General features: G+C 38.4%; 1 protein-coding gene across 4 annotated transcripts in view; it reads left to right on the forward strand.

Annotated features, from left to right (window-relative positions):
• The first annotated feature begins 6820 nt into the window (after nt 1–6820).
• Nucleotides 6821–23499, forward strand: part of LOC127154115 (CD276 antigen homolog) — a 272215-nt gene continuing 255536 nt past the window's right edge. For 2 of the 4 annotated variants that reach the window (XM_051095524.1, XM_051095522.1), the window contains exons 1-2: nt 6821–7126; nt 7486–10030. In XM_051095524.1, coding sequence (XP_050951481.1) covers nt 7711–9321 — 1611 coding nt within the window. In that variant the 5' untranslated portion in view covers nt 6821–7126; nt 7486–7710 and the 3' untranslated portion in view covers nt 9322–10030. Of the gene's footprint in view, nt 7127–7485; nt 10031–20067; nt 21794–23499 lie in introns of those variants that run through there. The other 2 variants (XM_051095526.1, XM_051095525.1) reach the window with 2 other exon arrangements.

Consider the following 23499-nt stretch of genomic DNA (forward strand, 5'->3'; position numbering starts at 1 on the left):
GATTCTGATTAGCACACGTACATCTCAGAGATGTCTATTTATTTGACGTCTGCATTTACATCTGCAAGACATCTACAAGACGTAGTTTGCTCATCTGCAATATGTCTATTGGACGTTTCCTATCAGATGTCAAATAGACCTCTATTAGATGTTTGTGATTCAGAATGTGTGTAAAACTGACATCTTACTGACATCTGCCAGACGTTTGTACACAGCAGATGCTTTCCAGATCAAGAGATCTTTAACAGACATCTTGCAAACGTACGTGTGCTTTGTGCGTTGTACAGTATATTGACACGGAGGCGCCAGAATTGTATCTGACAGAATGTGCGCTGTAGCACGAAATATACTGTATTTCTACAAAAGCAGATTGTGGAGACCTTTTAATTGTCCACAATAAAAAAAAAATCGTCATACTTCACACCCCTAATTGCCATGCAGTTTGTGCAACGCCGGTACAGGGTTTGGTTGAGAGAAAGAGAAAAAAAATCCAGTTCCAAGTTAAGCGGAGTGCAGTGTCAGTGACAGGGAGTGACTGACGGCTCAGGGCTCGCAAAGTGTTAAAATCTCTGGTAGCCCTTTGGGCAGGTACTCATCAGATTTTGGGAGCCCGAATAACTAGCTCAAATAAAAAATACATTTTTTTTAAATATAGAAAATCAGATAGTTTACATTTTAATCAAAAAAGTTTATATAAAAAAAAGATATATAAGATTATTTTATTTTTATTTATATATATATATATATATTACGTAATTGTTTAGATTTTTTAAAGGCACATTAACTTTTTCACATTTACACCTCTATGTGTCTGCTGCATAAAAACATGGATTGATAATTGCAATAATTTGACCATAAAAAGCTGGAAAAAAATTTATTGGAAATAAAAAATAATTCTGTCACTAGGGGGCGCTTTAGGAGCGCTGAAATATTAGTTTGCCTAGTAACTGCTGTATACAAATCAGCATTAACGCTGTTTTGTCAGACAAGAAATGAACATGCAACACGTTTCTGAGGACAGTCTGTTCCCTTCAGATACATTCATCTATAGACATCCGTGCAGCGTTTTGACTTTGAAACGGGCAGTGCACATATTTATTCAATAACATCATTGCCTTTTTGAAGATTTATCCAACCCGATCGTCTTTCTGTCCCCAACTGTAAGACCTCTTAAAATTATAATCAAGACTTTTCTTTTACTATTTTAAATATGTATAACTTTTTATGGCCTTACACTTTATACAAAACTGCGAGTCACCGTTAACGCCCCCGCGACCGATCACGTGACCGATCGTGCGCTCGTTAACTGGAATTTAAACAGAAATATCAGCAATATTCTAATATACAGAGATGGTGAAACAAATTTCCATGACTTTTCCAATACTTTGTGGGTTAATTTAATTTTCCAAAACTTTTCCAGGCCTGGAAATTGCCATTTTAAAATTCCATGACTTTTCCAGGTTTTTCATGACCATACGAACCCTGTGTATTACAGAAATACACTCAGCGAAAAAAAGAAACCTGCATTTTACAGGACACTGTATTTTAAAGATACTTAAAACGTAAAAATCAATACGATATGCAGAGAGAGAGAGAGAGAGACTGTTTAATCTGACACAGTGACTATCGCAACAGACAAATATCGCAAAAATCTGATCTGGCACAGTGACTAGTAACGTTAAGTTATCAACAGACAAAAAAATGCTGTAATCTGAACCAGACATACATTAACCCTAGCTTCTTCTGTTTGTTATCATATATGCATTAGTCAATAATATTTTTTTGAAAAAAGCTAACGTTAGGCAATGGAAAGCTTTTTACTTACTTTTCTGGGTGCATCCGTGACAGGTGTCTGTTAAAGTTTGAGGTTGTCCCAGTCTTTTCCTCAATTGTGCGATTACACACACAACATTTAGCGCTGCTCTTTCCAGCATTAGAAGCAAAATTCGCGTAGGCGAACTTCACGATCCGGGGCACGTCTTTCTGCATTTTACAAATGTGAACATTTAGCCCGCGAATCATGCATCATGCATTGCACGAGCGTAAAAGTGAGTGACGTCAGTGAGTGTGTTGTCAAGCAAAGAGAGCGAGAGGTAGCAGTGTCTGTGAAGGGAGATCGCGGCCGGTCTTGGGCACGAAACAGGAAAAGTGTAACACCTTATATAATTTTTTTATAACATATTTAGTCAAAAACAAAGTGATGAATGCTCAAGTCCGATTGTATATATCCTCGAGTCCGAGTCCAAGTACGAGTCATCAATCCGCGAGTCCAAGTCGAGTCACAAGTCCAGAGAGTGGATTCTCGAGTCGGACTCGAGTCCAAAGAATAGTGACTCGAGTCGGACTCGAGTCCGAGTCCAGGACTCGAGTACTCCATCACTGGTCCATGCTAATGTAAAAACTGTTCTCACATCATGTACAGTGCAGGTCTAAAACACATAAACAAAGGTCTACATTTTAGTGTCTCTACATATTAAAATGGTTAAATGTACATTAATTTAAGCGTACCCTGTGATACATGAACAGTGTTGATCCTGCATGTTGTCTGGGCCGCGTGTGCACAACCAAAGAAACGCAGACGGAAAAGTGGGAAGAGAGGTCCTCGTCAGACATCGTACACCTCTGACGTCCTCTTTCAATCATTCTGGCTTTTGTTTAGTTGCTAAGCAAAAAACTCTGTTAACTGCAGGCACACATCTCTTATCTTCAATCCATTCTGACTACTGAGGGAATTTCCAGTGATCATAATCACAGCTGCTTATGTTTCCACTCAAGTCAACACAGATCAGGCACTCAAGGAACTGTATGGGAAGATGAGCGAGCAGGAAACCGCATATCGCGATGAAGCGTCTATTGTAACAGGGAACTTTAACAAAGTCAGCTTTAGAACAATAGCTCCAAAATACTTGCACATCACCATTAGCACACTTAGTGGTTGTGTTTTGGACTGCTACTCTCCTGAGGTCTGTGGTTAACAAGCTCAAGATATTTGGTTATCATATGGTTTATTCTGTGACATACATCAGTAATGGTCACTTCATTTCTTTAAAACCTTTCTTTGTCTTGTCTAAATGAGACTGCCAAGGTTGTCGGGGAAAACACATCATTGTAGCGAATTTAGCTCAAAGGGAAATGTATATAAATAATTACAATTAATTATGATTAATTACAATTACTTATATCAGCTGCCAGTAGTAACTGTAGCAGAATCAATTTTCCATCAACTAATCTGTTCGCTCAGCGAACATTCAGTATAATCTTTATATCAACTCTAAGAAATGATATTTTCTTGGCCACAGAAAATAACTTTCTTAAAGTACCATTGCATTAGAGCATGTAGCTCGAATCGGAATCGTAAAGGGACATTAATTTGCAAGGCAGAATCAGAATCAAAACTCATGTAATTTGTGCACAATAGTTTATTAACGAAGGACTAACACATAACTAATCTAAACAAACAAACATGAAATCACTCATACATGGGGAAGGGTCAGTGAGAAGCAGTTAGAGAGAGAGAAGGAACATGAAGCTATGGAAAAAAGGTCAGTTAACCACCTGCTGTGAAACCATCAGTGCTGTCTACAGCTTATACTAAACCTCTGTATTGTTTAGTTAAATGTACGATACTTGCATTGCCTTGGTCGTTGAACAAGTGTCCAAATGCAGTTTCTGGTGAAGGTCTTGATGGTTTGGAGAAGTGGTGGTTTTGGAATTGCAATCACGTTCTTCCGGGTCTAAAGAATGATGAATTCCAAAGATGTCCTGACTCGTTGGTGACTGGGAGTTTCTTCCCATGTGAAAAGTGAAGAAGAACCAAGAGCTGAGAGGGACCCAGCTGAAGTCCTGTGATCTTTGGGGAATGGAAAGACAAGGCCGCAAGGCCTGGCGCGTGCTTAGGGAAGTCCTGAAGAGTTCTAGTTCATCTTCTTAGGTTCTCCAAGAACCACTGACTGGCTGAGGCGAGTCATGAAGATGAATTCCAGGGTTGCGTGGAACTGTCTGGCTCTTTGTGGTCGAGAGCCACAGCTCTGTATGTTGGGCCTGTCGGGCCCGCCGGGCATGCCCTGTGCCGGCTCAGGCTCCCCGTGGGTTCCTCCACACGGGCAGCAATCAGAAGATGTTGCAGACGAAGGAGAAAGTGAAGAGAGGGAAGAAGAAGAACAACTGGGGAGGCGGTCAACCGTTTGCCTTTAAGCTCTCTGGAGGCTGTGCCTCCAGGAGGTCCGCGAACCAATGGTAACTTTCACCTTTTGGAGGGAAAGTTTACGACTCTTTGTCTGTGAGCATGGTATTTTGCATATTTTATTCGATTGGGTGTTGATGCAAAACTACTAAGGTTTCTTAAAACACTAATATGTTGCATGGGTATCAACATCTAATTTACACCATCTTTTAGATCATCGCAATACGAATTAAAAGAGACCAAACATGACATAGGTGCTTTATACAACTAGTCATCTATCATAACGCATGCATAAAACAGTAAAAAGACAAATACGAATACAACAGACAAAAATTAAAGTACAATGCAGTAATACTGTACACAATAACCTGGGCTATGTGTGATAGGAAGGTCAAAGAATGGTTTGTCTGTGAATGAATAGGAAAGAGTCTATCTCTATAGGCATTGTGTCTTTCCTATGGCAAATGTAGCAGGGGCAGATGTGCATTCCTTGAAGCAATAAAACCTCTTATCAGATAGTCACCGTGGCAACTAAGCCCTTTTGGGGTGTTAGTTGCTTTGGGGGGGTTGTCTTCAAAACTCCAGCATATAGCTGGGTTGTTGGTTTTAAAGATTATTTGTTAAATGTGACAAATAACTGTATGTCTGATTGGTCCAGATGCTACATCATCATACTGATAAGGTAAACTCTGCTTTCACAGCCTCATTTATAATTGTGCTCTTATTCTAATTCAAGCTTGAAAATGTTTTTAAATTAAGACTACACATGTTGACAAAAGCTTAATGGTGGTGAAAAGTCATGTGACCATGGTTTAGTTAGTTTGTTGCCTATGTTTAGCTTTTTACTTCATGGCGATTGTATTTAGGCTTCAAAATTCATAAATTCGATATGCATGGATGTTTAAAGTGAAATGTGCTTTACAGCATGACATACAGTATATTCGTTTCGGTCTTGGTGTGAAAAGACATTTTGTCTTATTTATTTTCTGCTTTTAATGCCTCAGTATATTTCAGGCAAAATCAAATAACAAACTGACAAATTTCTTACTTAATCCAGCCAAAACGAAGTTTGTTTTGGGAGGTTGAAACAGCTTGCCAAAGCAAACTTTCCAGAAGAGTTAGTACCTGTGTCTGCGGGTAAAAACATGAACACAGTGGAGAGCCACTTTACAGTAGCATTGTACTTTTCCCATGTTGCTATTATCAATAAAAAAAAAAAAAAAAAAAAAGCTTTTTATAAAAAATGCTTGCTGTTTTCTTCATTTTTGTTGTTTATTTTGTCACTGAGAGGAAAGCGCGCAACACATATTTACATATTCATTTAAATGTTGGTTTCATCAGAGTGGGCTACATTCGCTAACAGTATACCACTGCTCACGTATTCCGAAAAGGAATTTTGTTTCAAGTATATTGGGGACCTTTAGTATGAAAGGGTCTTATTGTCTAACATTAATTGTGTAAGAATGACAAAACTACAGCATGACCATAAATGCACAAGGCCTATTACTCCCTGTACAACGGTACAAAAAATTAAAAATAAAATAAATAAATAAATAAATAAATAAATAAAACAGATGAAGATGTGGTCTTCTAAAATCACAAATTAGTGTTTCTTTGAAAGAATCAGTGTTTGAATGAATCTCTGTAGTGTATGGTTGAAGGACTCATAAATAGGCTTGTTTGGTAAACTGAATAAATTGGTTGAGAAAATGATTCAGGTTAAAATGGCAGAACATAATGTGTCTTTGTATGCTGTAATAAAACTTTGTCAAAAATAGCAGATGGGCCTATCAAACATGTGAAAAGCGAGAACAAACAGAACAGTGTGATACAAACCAAAAGTATTTGAAAACTGATATTTTGAGAACTACACTCACAACTGAAAGTAGAACATTAGCGATGAAGTTCAAAACTTGTATGACAATAAAGCATTTTTTTTTTTTTGACACAGTTGTTACTGAGGACACCATCAGATCTGAAATCATTAAATCCATCACTGAAATGGGTCCAAGTCCTGACATAATGGTAATGATTCTAAAGGTTGCAAGGCACACGAAACAAGAAATGGAGATAGTGGATATTATGAATTCATATTTTGAGCAGTGTGGTGATATCCTTAAACACATATTGATTTTGTTCACTGTCGGCGAAGATGTACATGGTCAAACTATTGAGGAATTTGTAAAGGAGAGTCCAAAACTTCAGCAGCTTGTTGAAAAATGTGGAGGTCGTGCTCATGTTATTGACAACAAACACTGGAGAAAACGCTGGTGTGATTACAAAAGCTGACCATCGAGAAAAATCTGAAGGGAACTGAAGAAGGCTGCTTTAACAATGAGCTGCTTCAGATAGCGGAGGAAGAAATTCAAGAAGAGATTGAAAATATAGAAGACAATTTGCATGAAGAAGAGAAAAATCTGTTTGTTGAACTTTAGGTCCGAATCCAGTTTTTTGCACATGGAGTAACTCATTGGGTGAAATGACCAAGGTTATAACTACTAGCATCAAAAGCATCACTGGGTCCAAACAAAATTACTTCTTGGTCTGTTGGTCTGTTCTGTTACGATCTCATATTATACAGCCTCCCCCTACTGGACGTATCAAGAACAACAGGGGCGTAAAACTGCCTGGGATATGTCCGCCTGCTCCTCCTTTTCCATTCGAAACGTCATGTGTTGAGCAATGTGTGAGGACAAATGCTGCGTTCACGCCATATCGTAATTTCGAGATGACAACATGTGACGGTCTAATCGGAGCTGTTCAAGTCCTCAGACTGGGAATTATGCTTTTTTATGGCAACACTATCTGTACGAAAGCCTGTCCCAGGAACTAAAATTGTTGTCCATACGGACTGATTTAGTGTGACACAGAAAGACCGTTCGGTGAAGGCTCATCTCTGCACGTCTCTGTCTATGTTAGGTATAATGCGTTTTAAGCTTTAATGTAAGTATATCTGCATGTGTATGTTCATTTAGTATACTTTATTGATCCCCCACGATTGTTTTCGGTTAAAATATACAAGTATTGAGCGCTGTAGCGGCCGTAATTTGCCGCGAGAGAAACCCGCTAATTAGCGTTAGCATCGGCTGGATTATTATACTGCGTCACAGTTGTGTTTACATTAATAATGCGTCATTGCACAGCTATATTATGCCTATTTGCATTGGATAGGTTGCTATTATTGTTAAGGATGCAGACTTGATTGTTTAATCAGTGTTTATGTGCATATGTTTGATTTAATGTGAATGTGTAAATGGTTTTCAGAATATGGTTGTGATTATATTTCTTTATTGTTCCTTTAGACCATTAATACAGATATCACTGTCAGAGAATAATTGGTGCAGATGACAACCCAAAGACTGTTAAATAAATGCATCTTTGTGAAGAATCTCTTCTCCAATCCCTGATTCTCTTACCGGAATCCTGTCCATATTTGGCCGCCTCAACCAGTGTAATATAGAGTTGTAGCGTGACTCTGCTACAAAAGGTGGTCCTTCGAGCCGGATTGAGAGCAGTATTGAACCAATATGGACAAAGCACAAGGTGACGCATCTGAGACATCGTCCAGACCTCGACGCAAGACGAATCTGCCTACCCATCTGGATGATTACGATGTTGGCTACCAACCTGCAGGTGACCCTCCTCCAAAAGCTTCCTCTCACTGTCCTAGTCAGCCCCGAAGCAGCTTGAGGAAAACGTCTCACAGCGGTGTCAGCTCTCACTCCAGGACGAGTAGGCGTTCCATTACTTCCGCGGGTGTCTATGTCCCACCAGAGCTCTCTAGCGTCCAGACTGCTATATTGGAGGAGAAGATTAAGCAGAGACAGTATGACAGTCTACGGCAACAAGTAGAAGAGGACACACTGATCGATCTGGAACACCAACGACTGCAAGCACAAGCAAAGGAAGCCCAGCGCATGCAAGAGGAGGCGCTTGCCGCAAAGGTGGCCCTGTCAAAGCACCTAGAACGACAGCGTAAGCTTCATCAAGCAGAGACTGAACTCGAAGTAGCAAAGCTTGTATCTTCCATGCTCTCTATAGACTCTAGTTCAACCACTCCAGTTCCTACAGACTCTGGTTCTCCGAACACGCAACAGCTTCCAGCGCAGCGCAGCCAGGCTTGTTCACCTCAGCTCATGTCTTCCATGCCTCAGCAGCCCCCTTTCCAGTCGCCAGCTGTGACATCATCGCTGCTGCCCTGTCCTACCGAACAGCCAGTTCCTGATGGCTCTGCGGTGTCCCAGCCATCACCTAGACCACCACAGTGGGCCCCACCTGCTACTTACTCTGCCAGTGCGCCCTTGCCTGCCACACTCATCCCGGGACCACAAGCATTCTCATCGCCAATCCCTGACACCGCACCATCTGCTCATACCGCCATTCCAGTATATTCAGTGTCATCACAGTTGAAAGCAGCACCTCAGTCCTCAGCAGCGTTCACTATGCCAACCTCTGCTGCATACCCCATGAGCATCAGTATGCAGCGCGTGACACAGCAGCCTACTGCAGCCACACTACCTACCCTTCGTTACGGGGTACAACAGATGGCAACAACACCAGTGACAACAGTTCCAGGTCCGTCACAGCTCCCTGCCTCCAGCCACCAAGCGACCGCGACGACACCTCATGTCCCTGATTACGTTCAAGCAGCTTCGTCTCAGCTTCACTCAGCTGTCTACCCACCGCATCCGAGTCCAGAGCTCCTGTTTGCTTCAGCCTATGGCATTCCACGACCTTCATTACCAGTTTTCGAGGGCGGTGCTGAGAGTGACTTTGCTCTATTTAAGTTAGCATTGGACAATTTGTTGAGCAGTCACAATCATATCAGTGAACAGTATAAATACCATGTTCATAACTATCCAGTGGCTGCACTTCAACGAGCTTACCGTCATCTGAGAGATCTTCCTCTTGCCCCTGTTGACCGAGTCAAACCACTACTCCTGATTGGTTCTGACATGCCGCACCTCTTAATGCCGATACAGCCTGTATGCCGAGGCCCTGAAGGCGGACCGATAGCCATCAGAACACAACTAGGATGGTCTCTTCAAGGTCCAATGAGCCCCAAGCAGCCTTCACTGTGTTATCAGCAGTGCCTTCACATTACCACTGCTCAGCCCCATGATGATTCGGCACGTTGAACGACTCTGGTTGGTCGACACCCTCCCATACAACGAGAGAATGGTCACCAGGTCCAAGCAAGACAAAGACGCTCTCGCCATGCTCCAGAACGCCACCACAAGAGTGGACGTAGATGGTGTCCAACGTTATGCCACACCCTTGCTCCGACGCATGCCCATGACCATACTCCATGCTGGAAAAGAGGCTGTTCTTCCCAGTCTGCGAAGTACTGAGCGCAGACTGGCACGAGACCCCGAACGAGCCAAAGCCTACTGCACTGAAATCCATAAGCTGGAGTCTGCTGGATATGTAGCCAAGATTACCACAGAGGAAGCACACAATACTTCAGAGTCCTGGTTCATTCCGCACCACATGGTGCATCACAATGGTAAGGACAGGATTGTCTTTAACTGTTCCTTTCAACATCAGGGGCAGTCCTTAAACAGCCAGTTACTCGCTGGTCCGATGCTGGGTCCATCATTGTTAGGTGTGCTTCTGAGGTTCCGACAGCACACCGTGGCCGTGAGTGGGGACATAAAGGGTATGTTCCACCAGGTACGCTTGCTGCCCACAGACAAGCCCGTGCTGAGGTTCCTTTGGCGGAACATGTGCAGAGACAAGGAGCCCGAAATCTATGAATGGCAGGTGCTTCCGTTCGGAACAACATGCAGTCCGTGTTGCGCCATCTACGCCCTCCAACGCCACGCTCAAGAACATCACAATGACCAGGTCAGTTTGGTTAACATTGTTGAGAATTCGTTCTATGTTGATAACTGCCTGTACAGCACTTCAAACTCTGACGATGCTAAGGAGGTGGTAATAATATTATTTTGTCATATTCGTGATTCCTGAATTTATATATGAAAACTTCGTTTTGAAGTGCATTCGTTAAGTTTGTATAAGAAAATTCTTTAGCCTATTGAGTTGATTTAATATTCTTGATAATTTTTAGAAGAAGTTAAAAGTTAAGAAAAAAGGAATTAGCTTGTAATCTATATATTTAGGGCTATAGGCTAATATTTTTCTTAACTTTTATTACACTGTAGATCGAAATAAAATAATTCTTGATCATATTTAACATCGGAGAATCACTGATATAATTTAGAGTACTTCGAAAACGAAACTATTTAAATCTGTATAAAGGAAAGACAAAATAAATCACAACAAGAACAATCTGTATTTTTCTTGTAATCAAGAACATTTCTTTTGACAAAATAACCTAATTAATGCCGAATGATTTTTGACAGTGAACGCATCTCCACCGCATAGCCGCATATAATCGCTGCTGTCAGTCGCAGATATTAAACATGCGGTTCAGGAAGCGGGTCGGGTACAATATTTTCTTTTTCTTTTTTTGCGGTCCGAGTTGCGGGCGGGTTATTTGAAAACTTCGGTCGGGTTCGGGTTGTTTATACATTGACCCGCGCATCACTGATATAAAACGAATAAACTAGTCAGAATATAGGCTACATTTAAAACTTTCCTTTAGTTTTTGTGAAATACACGCACGCACACAGCCACGCACACACAAACATGTTTAAATACATTTATGTTGTTAATAAATAAATTACAATAAATTGTTGTAACAGCAATATCTCCAAGTTTTGTTTTTCACTGTAAAAATGTAATGATTTTCCAATGCAAATACCGCCACCTTTTCCCCCCACTTCAAGCACTGATTATAACACAAACAAATCATCCTCCTGGCGACTTTTATTTTTATTTATTTATTTTTTTTTTTGTCAAAAGCGACAAATCCAGTGATTTTTACTGGTGTTTTTGGAGACTTTTGGAGACTTGACGTTTGGAGACTCGGAAGCACGAATCACCCTATAGTTAGGCCTACTGTGCTCAACGAGCAGCGGGTGCTGCCGTGAGCCCCTCTCCCGTCCAAAAGCACTCACAGGCGGTCAGTCTCTCAGTAGCCTCGCGCAGCAGTCAGAGCAGAGAGGAGACACACACCCCTCCGCGTCCAGGCTGCAAATGAATCGCGCATGCGCATGGCCGCCGCCGTTCCCGTAAATGTAAATGTTCACTCACTCTCACACAAAAATAAATCACTGCATTTAAATTGACTCACGACATAGCTCTCCATTCACTCCAGTCTAGTCTCTTGCCAAGTTCGCTTGTGCCAGCTCTCGCTAGTCTGTTATCGATCTCGATTTACATAGGCATTTACTACAAAACCCCAACAGTCTTTTTAAAGACTAAACCCACAAACATTCTTGTTAAAGTTTTTAGATCAAATCTCAGCCCTAGCCAGTATTTTTTTTAACTGCTAGGCAGTAGCTACACTTCGCTAAAACTACCCACGCGACTAAGACACACACACACACACACACACACACACACACTACAATCGTTAAGTATTAAAATAAAATCTGAATTGTCTGCAAAATAATTATTTTGTTGGTTTAGTTAAAGATCATGCCTAAGTCCCTACTGATTAGCCCCTGATACGTCTCTCAACATAGCCACACACACAGTTACATATTGCCTAAACTTTATTGAAAACACATAACAAAAATGGAGAAATTTCTTGTGAGGACCAACAAGCCAACCGACGCACCACCAGCTGCAAAAAAGCTTCGAAGGTACGATGAAGCATACCTGCAGTTTGGGTTTACAGCCACGGCTGATCTGAGACCTAAGTGTGTCGTGTGTGCCGAGGTGCTGGCAAACGACAGTATGAAGCCCTGCAAATTAAAAAGGCACCTCGAAACAAAGCATGCTGGCATTAAAAATAAACCGGCTGAATATTTTAAAAGAAAGCTTGATGGCCTCCATCAGCAACAGGCAACCATTTCAGTGCACAGCAATGTGTCTAAACAGTGTTTGGAGGCATCGTATGTAGTGGCCAAAAGAATCGGTAAACTGGGTAAGCCGCATACAATCGCCGAGACTCTCATTTTGCCGGCAGCGCAAGACGTGCCGAATAATGATAGGCGATAGTGCAGCAGCCAAACTCGGTGCAGTACCGCTGTCCAATGACACAGTCGCTAGGAGAATTGTAGACATGTCCAATGATATCAGAGAGCAACTGATAGAGTTCGTAAAAAAGAGTCCTTACTACGCGCTGCAGCTGGACGAATCCACTGATATTGCTGGGCAGGCACAGCTCCTCACCTATGTCAGGTATCTGCGTGACAAGGCGATTGAGGAGGATGTCCTGTTTTGCCGGCCTCTTCAGTCGCACACTACAGGAGAAGCCATTTTCAATGTCCTTGATATTTTTATCCGTGAAAATGGTTTGGCTTGGGACCGATGCGTTGGCCTATGCACGGATGGTGTGCAGGCAATGACGGGGCGTGAGCGTGGCCTAGCTGCTCGCGTTCAGCAAGTAGCTCCACTTGTGAAATGGACACATTGCATGGTTCATCGCGAAGCACTAGCTGCTAAAAAAATGCCGGTTCTTTTTGACTCTGTGAAAATGATCAATCTCATCAAATCACGGCCGCTAAACACTCGCTTGTTTGGGGTCCTCTGCCAGGAGATGGGGTCAGGGCATGAACAGCTGCTTCTGCACACTGAAGTTCGCTGGCTCTCCAGGGGGCGGGTGTTGCAGCGGTTGTATGAGCTGCGAGAGGAGGTGAAGTGGTTTTTGACAGAAATCAAATCAGATCTGGCGAAGCATCTGGATGACACTATGTGGCTTGCGTCTCTGTCCTATTTGGTCGATATATTTGACCGCTTGAACGGCCTCAACCTGTCTTTGCAAGGCCGCGAAACTCATATTTTGCTCCTTGCAGACAAAGTGCACGCCTTCACACAAAAACTAGACCTCTGGCATGGCCGCATCAGTCGAGGGAATTGCGACATGTTCCCCAGCCTTGCAGACTTTATCACTGATGCAGGCACGTCACACGATTTCTCCTCTCTATTTCAATCAGCGTCTGAGCACCTGTCAGCAATGAGAAAACAATTTGCGACGTACTTTAAAGAGGATTATAGCTCTTTTGCGTGGGTTCGAGATCCGTTTGTGTGCACAGCAAACGAGCTATCAATTGATATGCAGGAACAGCTTATTGAGCTGAAGAGTGACAGTAGACTGAAGGAACTCTTTAGCTCCTGCCCACTTTCGTCATTCTGGGCAGCATTGATGCAGGAATATCCTGAACTCTGTGACGTGGCCTTTAAGATTCTCCTTCCTTTCGCGTCGACATATTTGTGTGAGGCAGGATTCTCAAAAATGACTGCACTCAAAACGAAATACCGCAATCGTGCACAAATCGAGGATGATTTGAGGCTATGTTTATCAAACATTGAGCCAAGAATTGAGGATCTTTGCCAGGCAAAGCAGGCTCAGGTCTAACATTAACATCACCTACCTGCAAGCTTCTGTAAAAAATGCAGATGATGCCTACTATTAGGCCTAGTAATAATAACAATAATAAAGCATAAATTAATATCAGAATAATGCCAATTCCAAATTATAGCAATAGCCTAGTAATGATAATAGGCCTATACTGATGATAATAATAATAATAATAATAATAACAATAAAGCATGTAACGTCATATAATTATATAGCAACAGCCTAGTAATGAGGATAGGCCTACTACTACTCATAATAATATTAATGTCTGCAAGCTCACATTAGAAGTCTGGTGCTACTGCCAATTATAACAATAGTCTTAGTAATGATAATAGGCCTATCAACCGCTACTGATGATAATAATAATAACAATAATAATAATAATGTGGGCCTAATAATAATAGCCTAGGGCTATCTATCTATCTATCTATCTATCTATCTGTGTATGCAAGGGGGGGGGGGATGAACCAGCTTTGGGGGGGGCCCAGCTTGCAAAAGGTTGAGAACCCCTGCTTTAGACCATTAATACAGATATCACTGTCAGAGAATAATTGGTGCAGATGACAACCCAAAGACTGTTAAATAAATGCATCTTTGTGAAGAATCTCTTCTCCAATCCCTGATTCTCTTACCGGAATCCTGTCCATATTTGGCCGCCTCAACCAGTGTAATATAGAGTTGTAGCGTGACTCTGCTACACTATCAGCTCCTAAAAAGAGTCTACATTGGTGAGGTGGTACAGCGGTCATGTGGTGCAAGTCTCAGCTCTCAGAAGACTCCCAGTTTACAAGTTGCAATTACGAGCTTTACGAGGACGTGAACACTTTTTACAAGTTGGAATCTCGTAATTACGGGAATTTCGATATGGCGTGAATGCACTTTATTCAAACGATGGGCAGCGTAACGAGCAAATGAGGCTTTGGGGGACGTGTCATTTATTGTGGATGTTAGGGATGGGCGGATCGATCCTGAAGTATCGATACTTTCGATACTGACGTTGTATCGAAAGGATCGATCCTCACATAAAAATATCGATTCTAAAGTGCATTTTTAACCATTAATTTAATTTATTTAGCAAGAAACTAGGTGCATAAAATAAGCATCTAAGAGGAACAATATACTATTAGCGAATTGTGTAGAATAGAACTATTTCTCCTGCTCATCTGAACACACGCAAATGCTGAAAGACAGAACCAATCGATCACAGATAGCGTTCGCTGCTGACGCTTCGCTTACAGTGCTTGTTCAATTAGGCAATAGAAGCAGCACAACTATTTACAACATTGATAATAATCAGAAATTATGTTTCTTCAGTAGCAAATGATTTTAGAATGATTTCTGAAGGATCATGTGACACTGAAGATTGGAGTAATGATGCAGAAAATTCAGCTTTGATCACAGATGCTTTTTAAATTACAATTTTCAAAATATTAAAATAGAAAATAGTTATTTTAATAGTTATATTTCCTAATATTGCTGTTTTTACTGTATTTTTGTTAAAATAAGTGCAGCCTTGGTTAGCATGGTTAAAGACACATTACAAAATCGTACCGACCTCAAACTTTTGAACAGTATAGTGTACATGAAATATTTATTTAATTAGTTAACTATTTGTGCTAAAGTTTCACCTTTAGGGGTAAAACAGCGTGGCAGCCTTTTACAAAAAAAATAAATAAATAAAATAACCATGGTTTTACTACAGTAACCACATTTTCCACATGTTTGTAGTAAAATTGCAGTAACAACAAATTTACCATGGTTAAGACACTCTCTTTTTCAGCTTGCTTCCTTTTACCATGGATAACACTACAGGAACATTATTTTACCTTAATATTTGTAGCAAAAACCATTGTAATAATAATTAATAATAATAATAATAAGAAGAAGAAGAAGAATTTTATTAATTTTAGTTTAAGTAATTTTTTAATAGAAAGGTACACCTTTCTACCTTATCTACCCTTAATGCGTGAGTACTTGTATATGGTATTAGTATGCTTCCTGGGTTTTAGGGGTAGAGAAGGTGCACCTTTGAGGTTACTGCCCCAGTAAAGAGCTAAAATACAATTTTGGTACACTTCATTTCACGACTTTCAAATATAAAGTTTATAAAGTGAGTATAATTACTTGTTGTATTCTTTTAATAATTTAAAAGATCAGTTTAGTTTAAAAGGGTGTCGGTATTGGTATTGATATCGACGATACTGGGCTTGAAAATATCGGTATCGGATCGAAAATAAAATAAGAGGTATCGCCCATCCCTAGTGGATGTAACGAGTACAGACAAAGAGTAAGAAAGAGCGGGGACGAAAGTAACAAAGCTATTTTCTCAGAGCCCGGACTATATTTGCTTTCCAAGCTATGATACCACATTCAGCACCTAACCCTTGACTGAGCTGAGAAATATCACGTGATTTTGTCATTAGGTTTGTTCGACTTCATCTACGGCTACAGGCGGCGATCAACGAGAGTAGCCGAGAGCAGTCGGGGGCGGAGTTGAAAACGGAGGCGTCAAGTCGGACACATTCTGGTCTCGTTAGTGAAGCTCTCGCGGTGTTTGCATGCATCCTTTATTACAGATGAAGTGAATTAAATGCAACATTTATCAAATGCACAGACTTTTCAAAAGCGTTTTCATGAGCAAGAGAAACATGTTTCATATACTGCTTAATACAGCGCCATCTGAACAAGAATAATGATCAACATGAACATATACTATTTAAATACTAATAAAGTGGGGTTATTTATGCTTTTGTCAGTGTTTTATGATGAATCTGACTCAATATGACATTGCGACTACAGTAAAAACACTTTTATTGTTTTAAAAACACAGATTTGTCAGCATTATCGGACTTGAGGATGTTAGAATAAACCCGAAACACAGCTGCGCAGCGCTGCGTTAAGTCGAACACACCTATTGTTTTCCGCGGTTAGGTCCGGTGTTACGATATTTTTGGTGTCCGAGATTTTCATTCATGAGCTCCCGGACATGCATTGACCTGAGAATTTCAGTTTACATTCCTTGTATCAGAAGGTTTAATGGAATGTTAAAAGATAATTATATTTTCAGCGTTGTGCAGACTTATGCCTAAACTACATTTGTTCATTATTTTATAAGTGTTTATAATGTTTCTTTTGAATGCAACAGCTGGAATGTGAACTAATCATGTTTAGTCTAACCTGGTGTGATTGTTCAAACAGTTTGGCTTATGTACAAAATGAACAGGAATTTAAGAGCACACACATGCATGAAAGTGTTCCTTAAATACAAGCAAACTTTTAGATTAAACAAAATTGTATGGACAAAAAAGTAAAAAGTAGTCCACATTTGGTACACTTTAAATGAGAAGACAAATACATCACAGCATTTTATGGAATTGAATAAGCATAACTGAATACATTAAATGTAATTTTATTATAAGTCAAAATATATGTATGTCTGCACTATGTCTGTACTTTTCAATTTCAGTTTTTCCTCTTTAGTGTCATATGATCTTTCAGCTATTTGCTGCTCAAGATACAATTCTGATTATCACATGGTGAAAATGGTTGTGCTTAAAGTGCCCCTACTATGCCTTTTCAAATATGATCTTTCATGCAGTGTGTCACGTAGCTGTATGTGAACATAAACTATCTGCAAATTTGTGAAGCTGACAGTGCACGATTTCAAGTTATTGTCTTGTAAAAAAAAAAAAAAAAAAAAAAAAAAAGCTCACATTTGCCTGAACCAGTCGTCAGGAATTCAATTTTTTTCTTTTGAATGCAACAGCTGAAATAACACATTTGCATAATGTCTGCCCATGTAACTTGTCAAAATTTCCATGTGGTTTACATCACATGGAAATTTACAGGTACATAATACAGAAGACGCTGTATCCCGCGCTGTGAGTAAAACTGTTTTATATTCACTTCCAAAAGATGATGAATCTACAAAGATTGTATTTTCTGGCAATTGTTCAAAATACGTAGTAGTAATAGTTGTATGTTATGTTGTCTAACAACCCTACACATGTCATTCTAACTGGCTAAATCACACTTTTGTAGTTCTGTTGTTCAGCTGTGGACCCACTGCAGTCTGACAATTTGTGACTGATGCAGCTTGACTGTCTGTCTGTCTCATTAGTTGGAGTAATGATAAAGGATGGCGCATGAAGTGGCTTTCACACCAAATGCGGAACGCGCTGTGCTATGAAACCCATTCATTTCAATGCCTTCCGCCCTGCGAGGACGGCTTGTTTCTGCCTCGACCAAAGTGCACATGCAGCGGACAAAGTTCAAATGAGTTGTTCAAATGAACTTTTGCCGCTGCGCTCTGAAGGGCTGAACTGAACCCAGCGACCAGCGCAGCGCTTTCCGCGTTCGGTGTGAAAGCCGCCTTAATGCATTATACAATGTGCCAGGTGCGAGCACTTTCCACAGTAGACCGTGTTAACTTGTCGATCAGCCACTTCAGCCATTTCATCATCAGACTCTGGCTGGAATTGTTATGGCAAAATCGATGCCATCTTTTCTATGTATTGACATGTATTCAGGGCTGTCAGTCAGTTATGGCAATGGGCGTTTCGTTTTCCGACACGCTGTACGCGGTAAACCAATCATAAAGGACTGCGCCATCTGACCAATCACAGCAGTGAGGGCTCACGGAAAGGAGAGGTTTAGAGAGACAGATTCTTCAAACTGCTTCACACAAGTCGTTTAGGAATCATTTAGAAATGGGGTAAAATTAAATCTATTTTTGGAGAAAACTGAAGTGTTTTTTGACCTTGCATACATGTAAACCTGTTTTGGGAGTCTATTAAAACAATATTATCAACCTTTAAAATGGCATAATAGGGGCACTTTAATGAAGTGTGACAAGAATTCTTGATAAATAAAAGTTCAGATAAACAGCATTTATTTTAAATAGAAATCTTTTGCAACATTATAAATGTCTTTACTGTTGTTGTTTATTGGTTTAATGCTTCCCTGTCAAACAACTGTATACATATTTCTTTATCATTGTAATCCCAAAACTTTTGAATGGTAATGTCATAAATCAAAGGCCAGAATCAAGTTTAGATTTTTTATTTTATTTTATTTATTTATTTTTATTATTATTATTATTGTTTTTTAAAACATATCTTACATATGATCTTAGAATTGCTTTATTATGTGTCATATTATTATACAGCATATTTAACAAGGACATTTCTTGTGTTGTCTTGTTTTGATGCATACACCTTTTTTGTTTGTAACAAGACTTCAATAGTGATTCATACTTAAACTTCAGGAAAACTTTCATTTGTTAATCACATTCTCCATGACTATACATTTTCCTGGATTTTGAGTGTGAATCACTATTGAATTCATATTTTTAAAAACAGTGTCTCAAATCAAATTTCCACACCCACACTCATTATAATAGCATCTAGTTATCAAAAGCTGGTCAAGGCACCATTCCATTTTATTTCACTTTATTATTATTATTTTAATAAAAAGTACCTCTAATTAAGGCCTAATTAAGAATATATTTTCTAAAACTTTATGACTTATAAATAATGTTGAATGAGTGTTTGCTCTGCATCAAAATCATTGTGTATCATCCAGGTGGAACACATGGTCAAAGAACATATGACACAGAATAACATTGGTGTAGGTTGTAAATTTTTTATTAGGCCACTGATATGGTGGTGAACATTATTTCACTCATTTACAGAGGATGACCGTTTAAACCTTAAAAGGGAACAGAAGAGCATAACAAAAAAAAAAAATTGAAATGCTTGTTGGTTGACATGTCTATATCTGCAGTCTGCACTACAATTGGAAATCAATGTAGGCTAGATGTAACCATCCAGGAGTTCTGGGATTCTTGGTTTCACTGTGCAAGTGGAATCTTAAACTTTTTGATAATCTTCATTTATACATTTATATTTGTTTGCACAAATGTTTAAGTATTATATATTGGGGAAAAAAAAAAAAAATCACATTTCAGCCACATTTTTGGCAGCAGTGTATGCCACTATCGTAGTTTACAACCAGTTCACAACCAAACAACATGGAGAATGTTGAACAGGGTAAGTTAAGACATGGATCATCACACCAGTATACAAACAATATATCAACAAATACATTCATATAGGTTTATTTCGTTTGTTGCAGGCAGTGATGTTTTTAACAAATGATTACAATTAATAGACAGTTTAAAGCATCACTACAAATGAACTGCACAACGAACTGAAATCAATGTATACAACTAGATATTTGCTGTGCTTTATCCTATAACATTACACAGAGTGCCTCCAATAATTTAGTCATGGAGGACTACAAAAACGTGCAAGGTTTGTGAACAAAACGCAAATAAAAAAAAACATTATAAACTCTTACAAAATGATGAATAAATGCAGTTCATGCATATGTTTGTGCAACGCTGAAAATATAATTAACGTTACCTTTCTTGAAATATTCCATTAAACCTGTTGATACAAGGAGCGTAAACTGAAATTCTCAGTTCCACGCGAATGTCTGGAATTTTATGAATATTCATGAATGCTCCACCCACTGAAACAGAAAATCTCGGAAACCAAAAATCTCGTAACACTGGAAAGCAGTTTTAGAGTACAATAAGTAAATTATGGAAGTGGTAATTTTTTTTTTTTTTTTTTCAAATTAGTTGTGTTGTGTTTGTCATTTTTTTATGTGTCACAGTAATTATCAATCTACATGTTATATTTAGTGCTGTAATACATCCTGAAGTTTGCCTTTTTAGAGTTTGTCAGTATATAAGTAAATCGGATTTAGTTCCTGTCGGGACGAAAGTACAAGTACCTACAGTGACAACAAGTGTTTGTTTTGTCCCGCAGCATGCTAATTTGGTGACTTCTGTGTCTTGCATCATTTATTAAAACGTTTATTATAATGTTTGTGTTGTATTATACCAAAAGAATATGCCAAGAGTGAGAGTCAGAAAGACAGACAGAGGTCTGATTTAGCTACATGTTCATGAGAGGGCCTATCTGTAAGGAATATCAGTCTCAGAGCTGTTGCTACATTGCATTTACTTTAATCTTTTTTAGGTTTTAGCCATACCTTAGCTTTTCCAGCTCCACCTATGAATTTGCAGTGTTTCCAGATGTTTTTATGCACATTTTGAATTTATGCATACAAACAACTGGATGGAAACATTAATAGGCCTACTGTTACATTATGTTGAGAATTTATATTATGCTTATTTAATTAATAAATTTTCATATTATTCATTCTGTTAAAAAGTGTTTTATAAAAATAAGTTAAATAAATAATTTAAACAATTCAAGTTTGTACACACAGGTTTTGAAACATTTGATGAAACTTAAATTTAAAAGGAAAATGTAATAATTTTTTGCAAAGATTAAGGACAAAATATGTTTGCAGTTAGATATTAAAAAGGTCATAGTCATGTATATTTAATAAAAACAAGAGTAACACAAAAAATCTACCTTGTATTGTTGTTACTTTTGACCCACCTGTGTGTTATTTTCTTCCCAACCAACGGGGTCGAAAGTAACAATGTGCAACTTATGTTCAAACTTAAATTATACTGAAGTCTTTCTACATTTTTACAAAATACCTGGTATTAATAGACCACACTACTGAGTTATAGGCCACAGCAAAAATATATCTCTGTCTACAATTATCATTTTAAATTATTTTTTCTGAAAAATGGTACTTTTGTCCCCGCTTTCCCCAAGTTTTAAAGTATCAGTTTTCAGCATATCAGACAAGTTAAAAAGTGAATGTGTGAATATCGTGAATGTTATGTGAATGTGGAGGTGTATCATCCTCAGACTTTACTAGCACATGTGTTACTTTACCTTAAGTAAAGTAGCAAGACTTGTAAAAGCTTACTCAAATGTGTTCATGTTGTGGTTAAGACACTGGCATTTATTAAAATAAACGTATAATTTTGCAAATAGCGGAATGCATTATTTTATAATAAATACCCTGCTGAAAAAAAACAAACAAACAAACAAAACTGGACTGGTTAACTGGACTTGGCTGGTTTAAGCTGGAAGTAGGCTACTGGTTTTAGCTGGTCTTCCAGTCTGGCTAGGCTGGTGAATGAATAGTATATGTTTCCATGATGTGCAAGCTTTTATTTTCACAGAACTGAAGAGGAGCAGCATGACAATCTACAAAAGAATCTTATTTGGAAATCTCTGGAGGTAATAGTTTTTCATTTTTATATAGGCTAACTCATGTACACTTTTACATATTTTACATATATTTTCAGAGGATGAGCATTTATATTCTAGTAAAAGGAAAATAAATGTCCAGCATAACCAAACTTTTTATTATACGTTAGAAATTAGAATATGGTGCTTCTGTACAATATTGAAAATAATTTCAAATACATTTTTGATTTACCAATCATAATGACTGTAGTAGTAATTAAAAACAAGTCGAGTCACCTTTATTTATATAGTGCTTTATGCAGTGCAGATTGTTTAAATTATTTTGAATATTACTGAATACTGAAAAGTGAAGTCTCTTGAACTGAAAGTGAAACCAGTGGCAGTTTAGTACATGCTACACATGGTTATGAGCACTAGATGGCCACATTGTACATTGAATTGAAAACAGTTGAGAGGAAAAGCTTCTAGACAAAAGCCTTGAGAGAAACCAGACGTCCAGTTCTTCTCTGATTTTATTAATAGTTTTTAAATAATCTGATGCCCAGGCTCTTAAATATGATGATCGGGTTGTTAGTAACCTTTCCTATACACAATACATACCAAACCAAAACATTGATCAATGTAGGCATACACAGACTAAATCAAATGTGGTGACTCAAACCTGGAACATCAACTAAAATCAAATCTCATACTTCTCACACAGTGCATTTGAGGATTGTGTCACCATATTAAACATCGTCTGAAAACATGGGCCATTCTACAGAATTGGTTCAAAGTTGGAAATGTCTTTTTCCACAGATTTTGAATGTATGCAAATTGTATAATATTCAAGGTACATATTTTTAGTAATTGTACTTGATTCTCATGTTTTATTTTCAGAAAGTTTTTGAATATTTTTCCTCTCCCCAAATTTTTCAGTACTGATACACAGTAATATATAATTTAATATGAATGGTTACACTGACCTATTAAGATTTTGCTTACATTTTCTTTGTAAATATATACATTTTTTTCTATTTTATTATAATGTTTTCAGAGGTAAATCAATAAATGTTACAATTTTAACAGTATTTCATGTGTGATTTATGAGATTTGTTGTATTTTGAATCTGATATTTTCTTTGAAAAAAGCAAAAAGTTGATCATAGTGATTTCAAACTTAAGGATTCATTATTTGAATATACACTGAACCAAACACTATCATAACATCATAGTTGATAATTCAGTATACTGTATTTTTGAAAAGAACATTTCATTTTTCAGTCATGCACATTTTAGCAGTGACAGTAATGTTTTGGTAGCGACCAGATTTCAACCCACATTCTAAAACACTACTAAAACATGCTAAAATACAAAAAAAAAAAAAATAAATTACATGACCGTACTAAAATTTAGTTTATTTTCCCCCAAATAAAGGATAATGTTTTCCATTTTGTCACTACTGAAACACTGTTGACATGTTTTGGTTGTGACTTTCATTAGTGACAGTTTTACAGAATAACACCCCAAAAAACAAGGATGCCACTAACGAAAATTCACCAAATGTTTCAGTCGTGACCGTTTCGGTAGTGACAATTTTAGATACTTTGTTGTGACATTTCTCATTCCAGCATCAAGCAGGTTGTATAATTATAACACTAACCAAAAAACAAACAAACAAAAAAACAAAATATGGCATTTCAATTAGTGGATGAATTTACTGCAGTAATTAATGTGGTTATTTATGTTTTTTTCTGT

The sequence above is a fragment of the Labeo rohita genome, chromosome 22, assembly GCF_022985175.1.
Source record: "Labeo rohita strain BAU-BD-2019 chromosome 22, IGBB_LRoh.1.0, whole genome shotgun sequence".
Taxonomy (NCBI): Eukaryota; Metazoa; Chordata; class Actinopteri; order Cypriniformes; family Cyprinidae; genus Labeo; species Labeo rohita.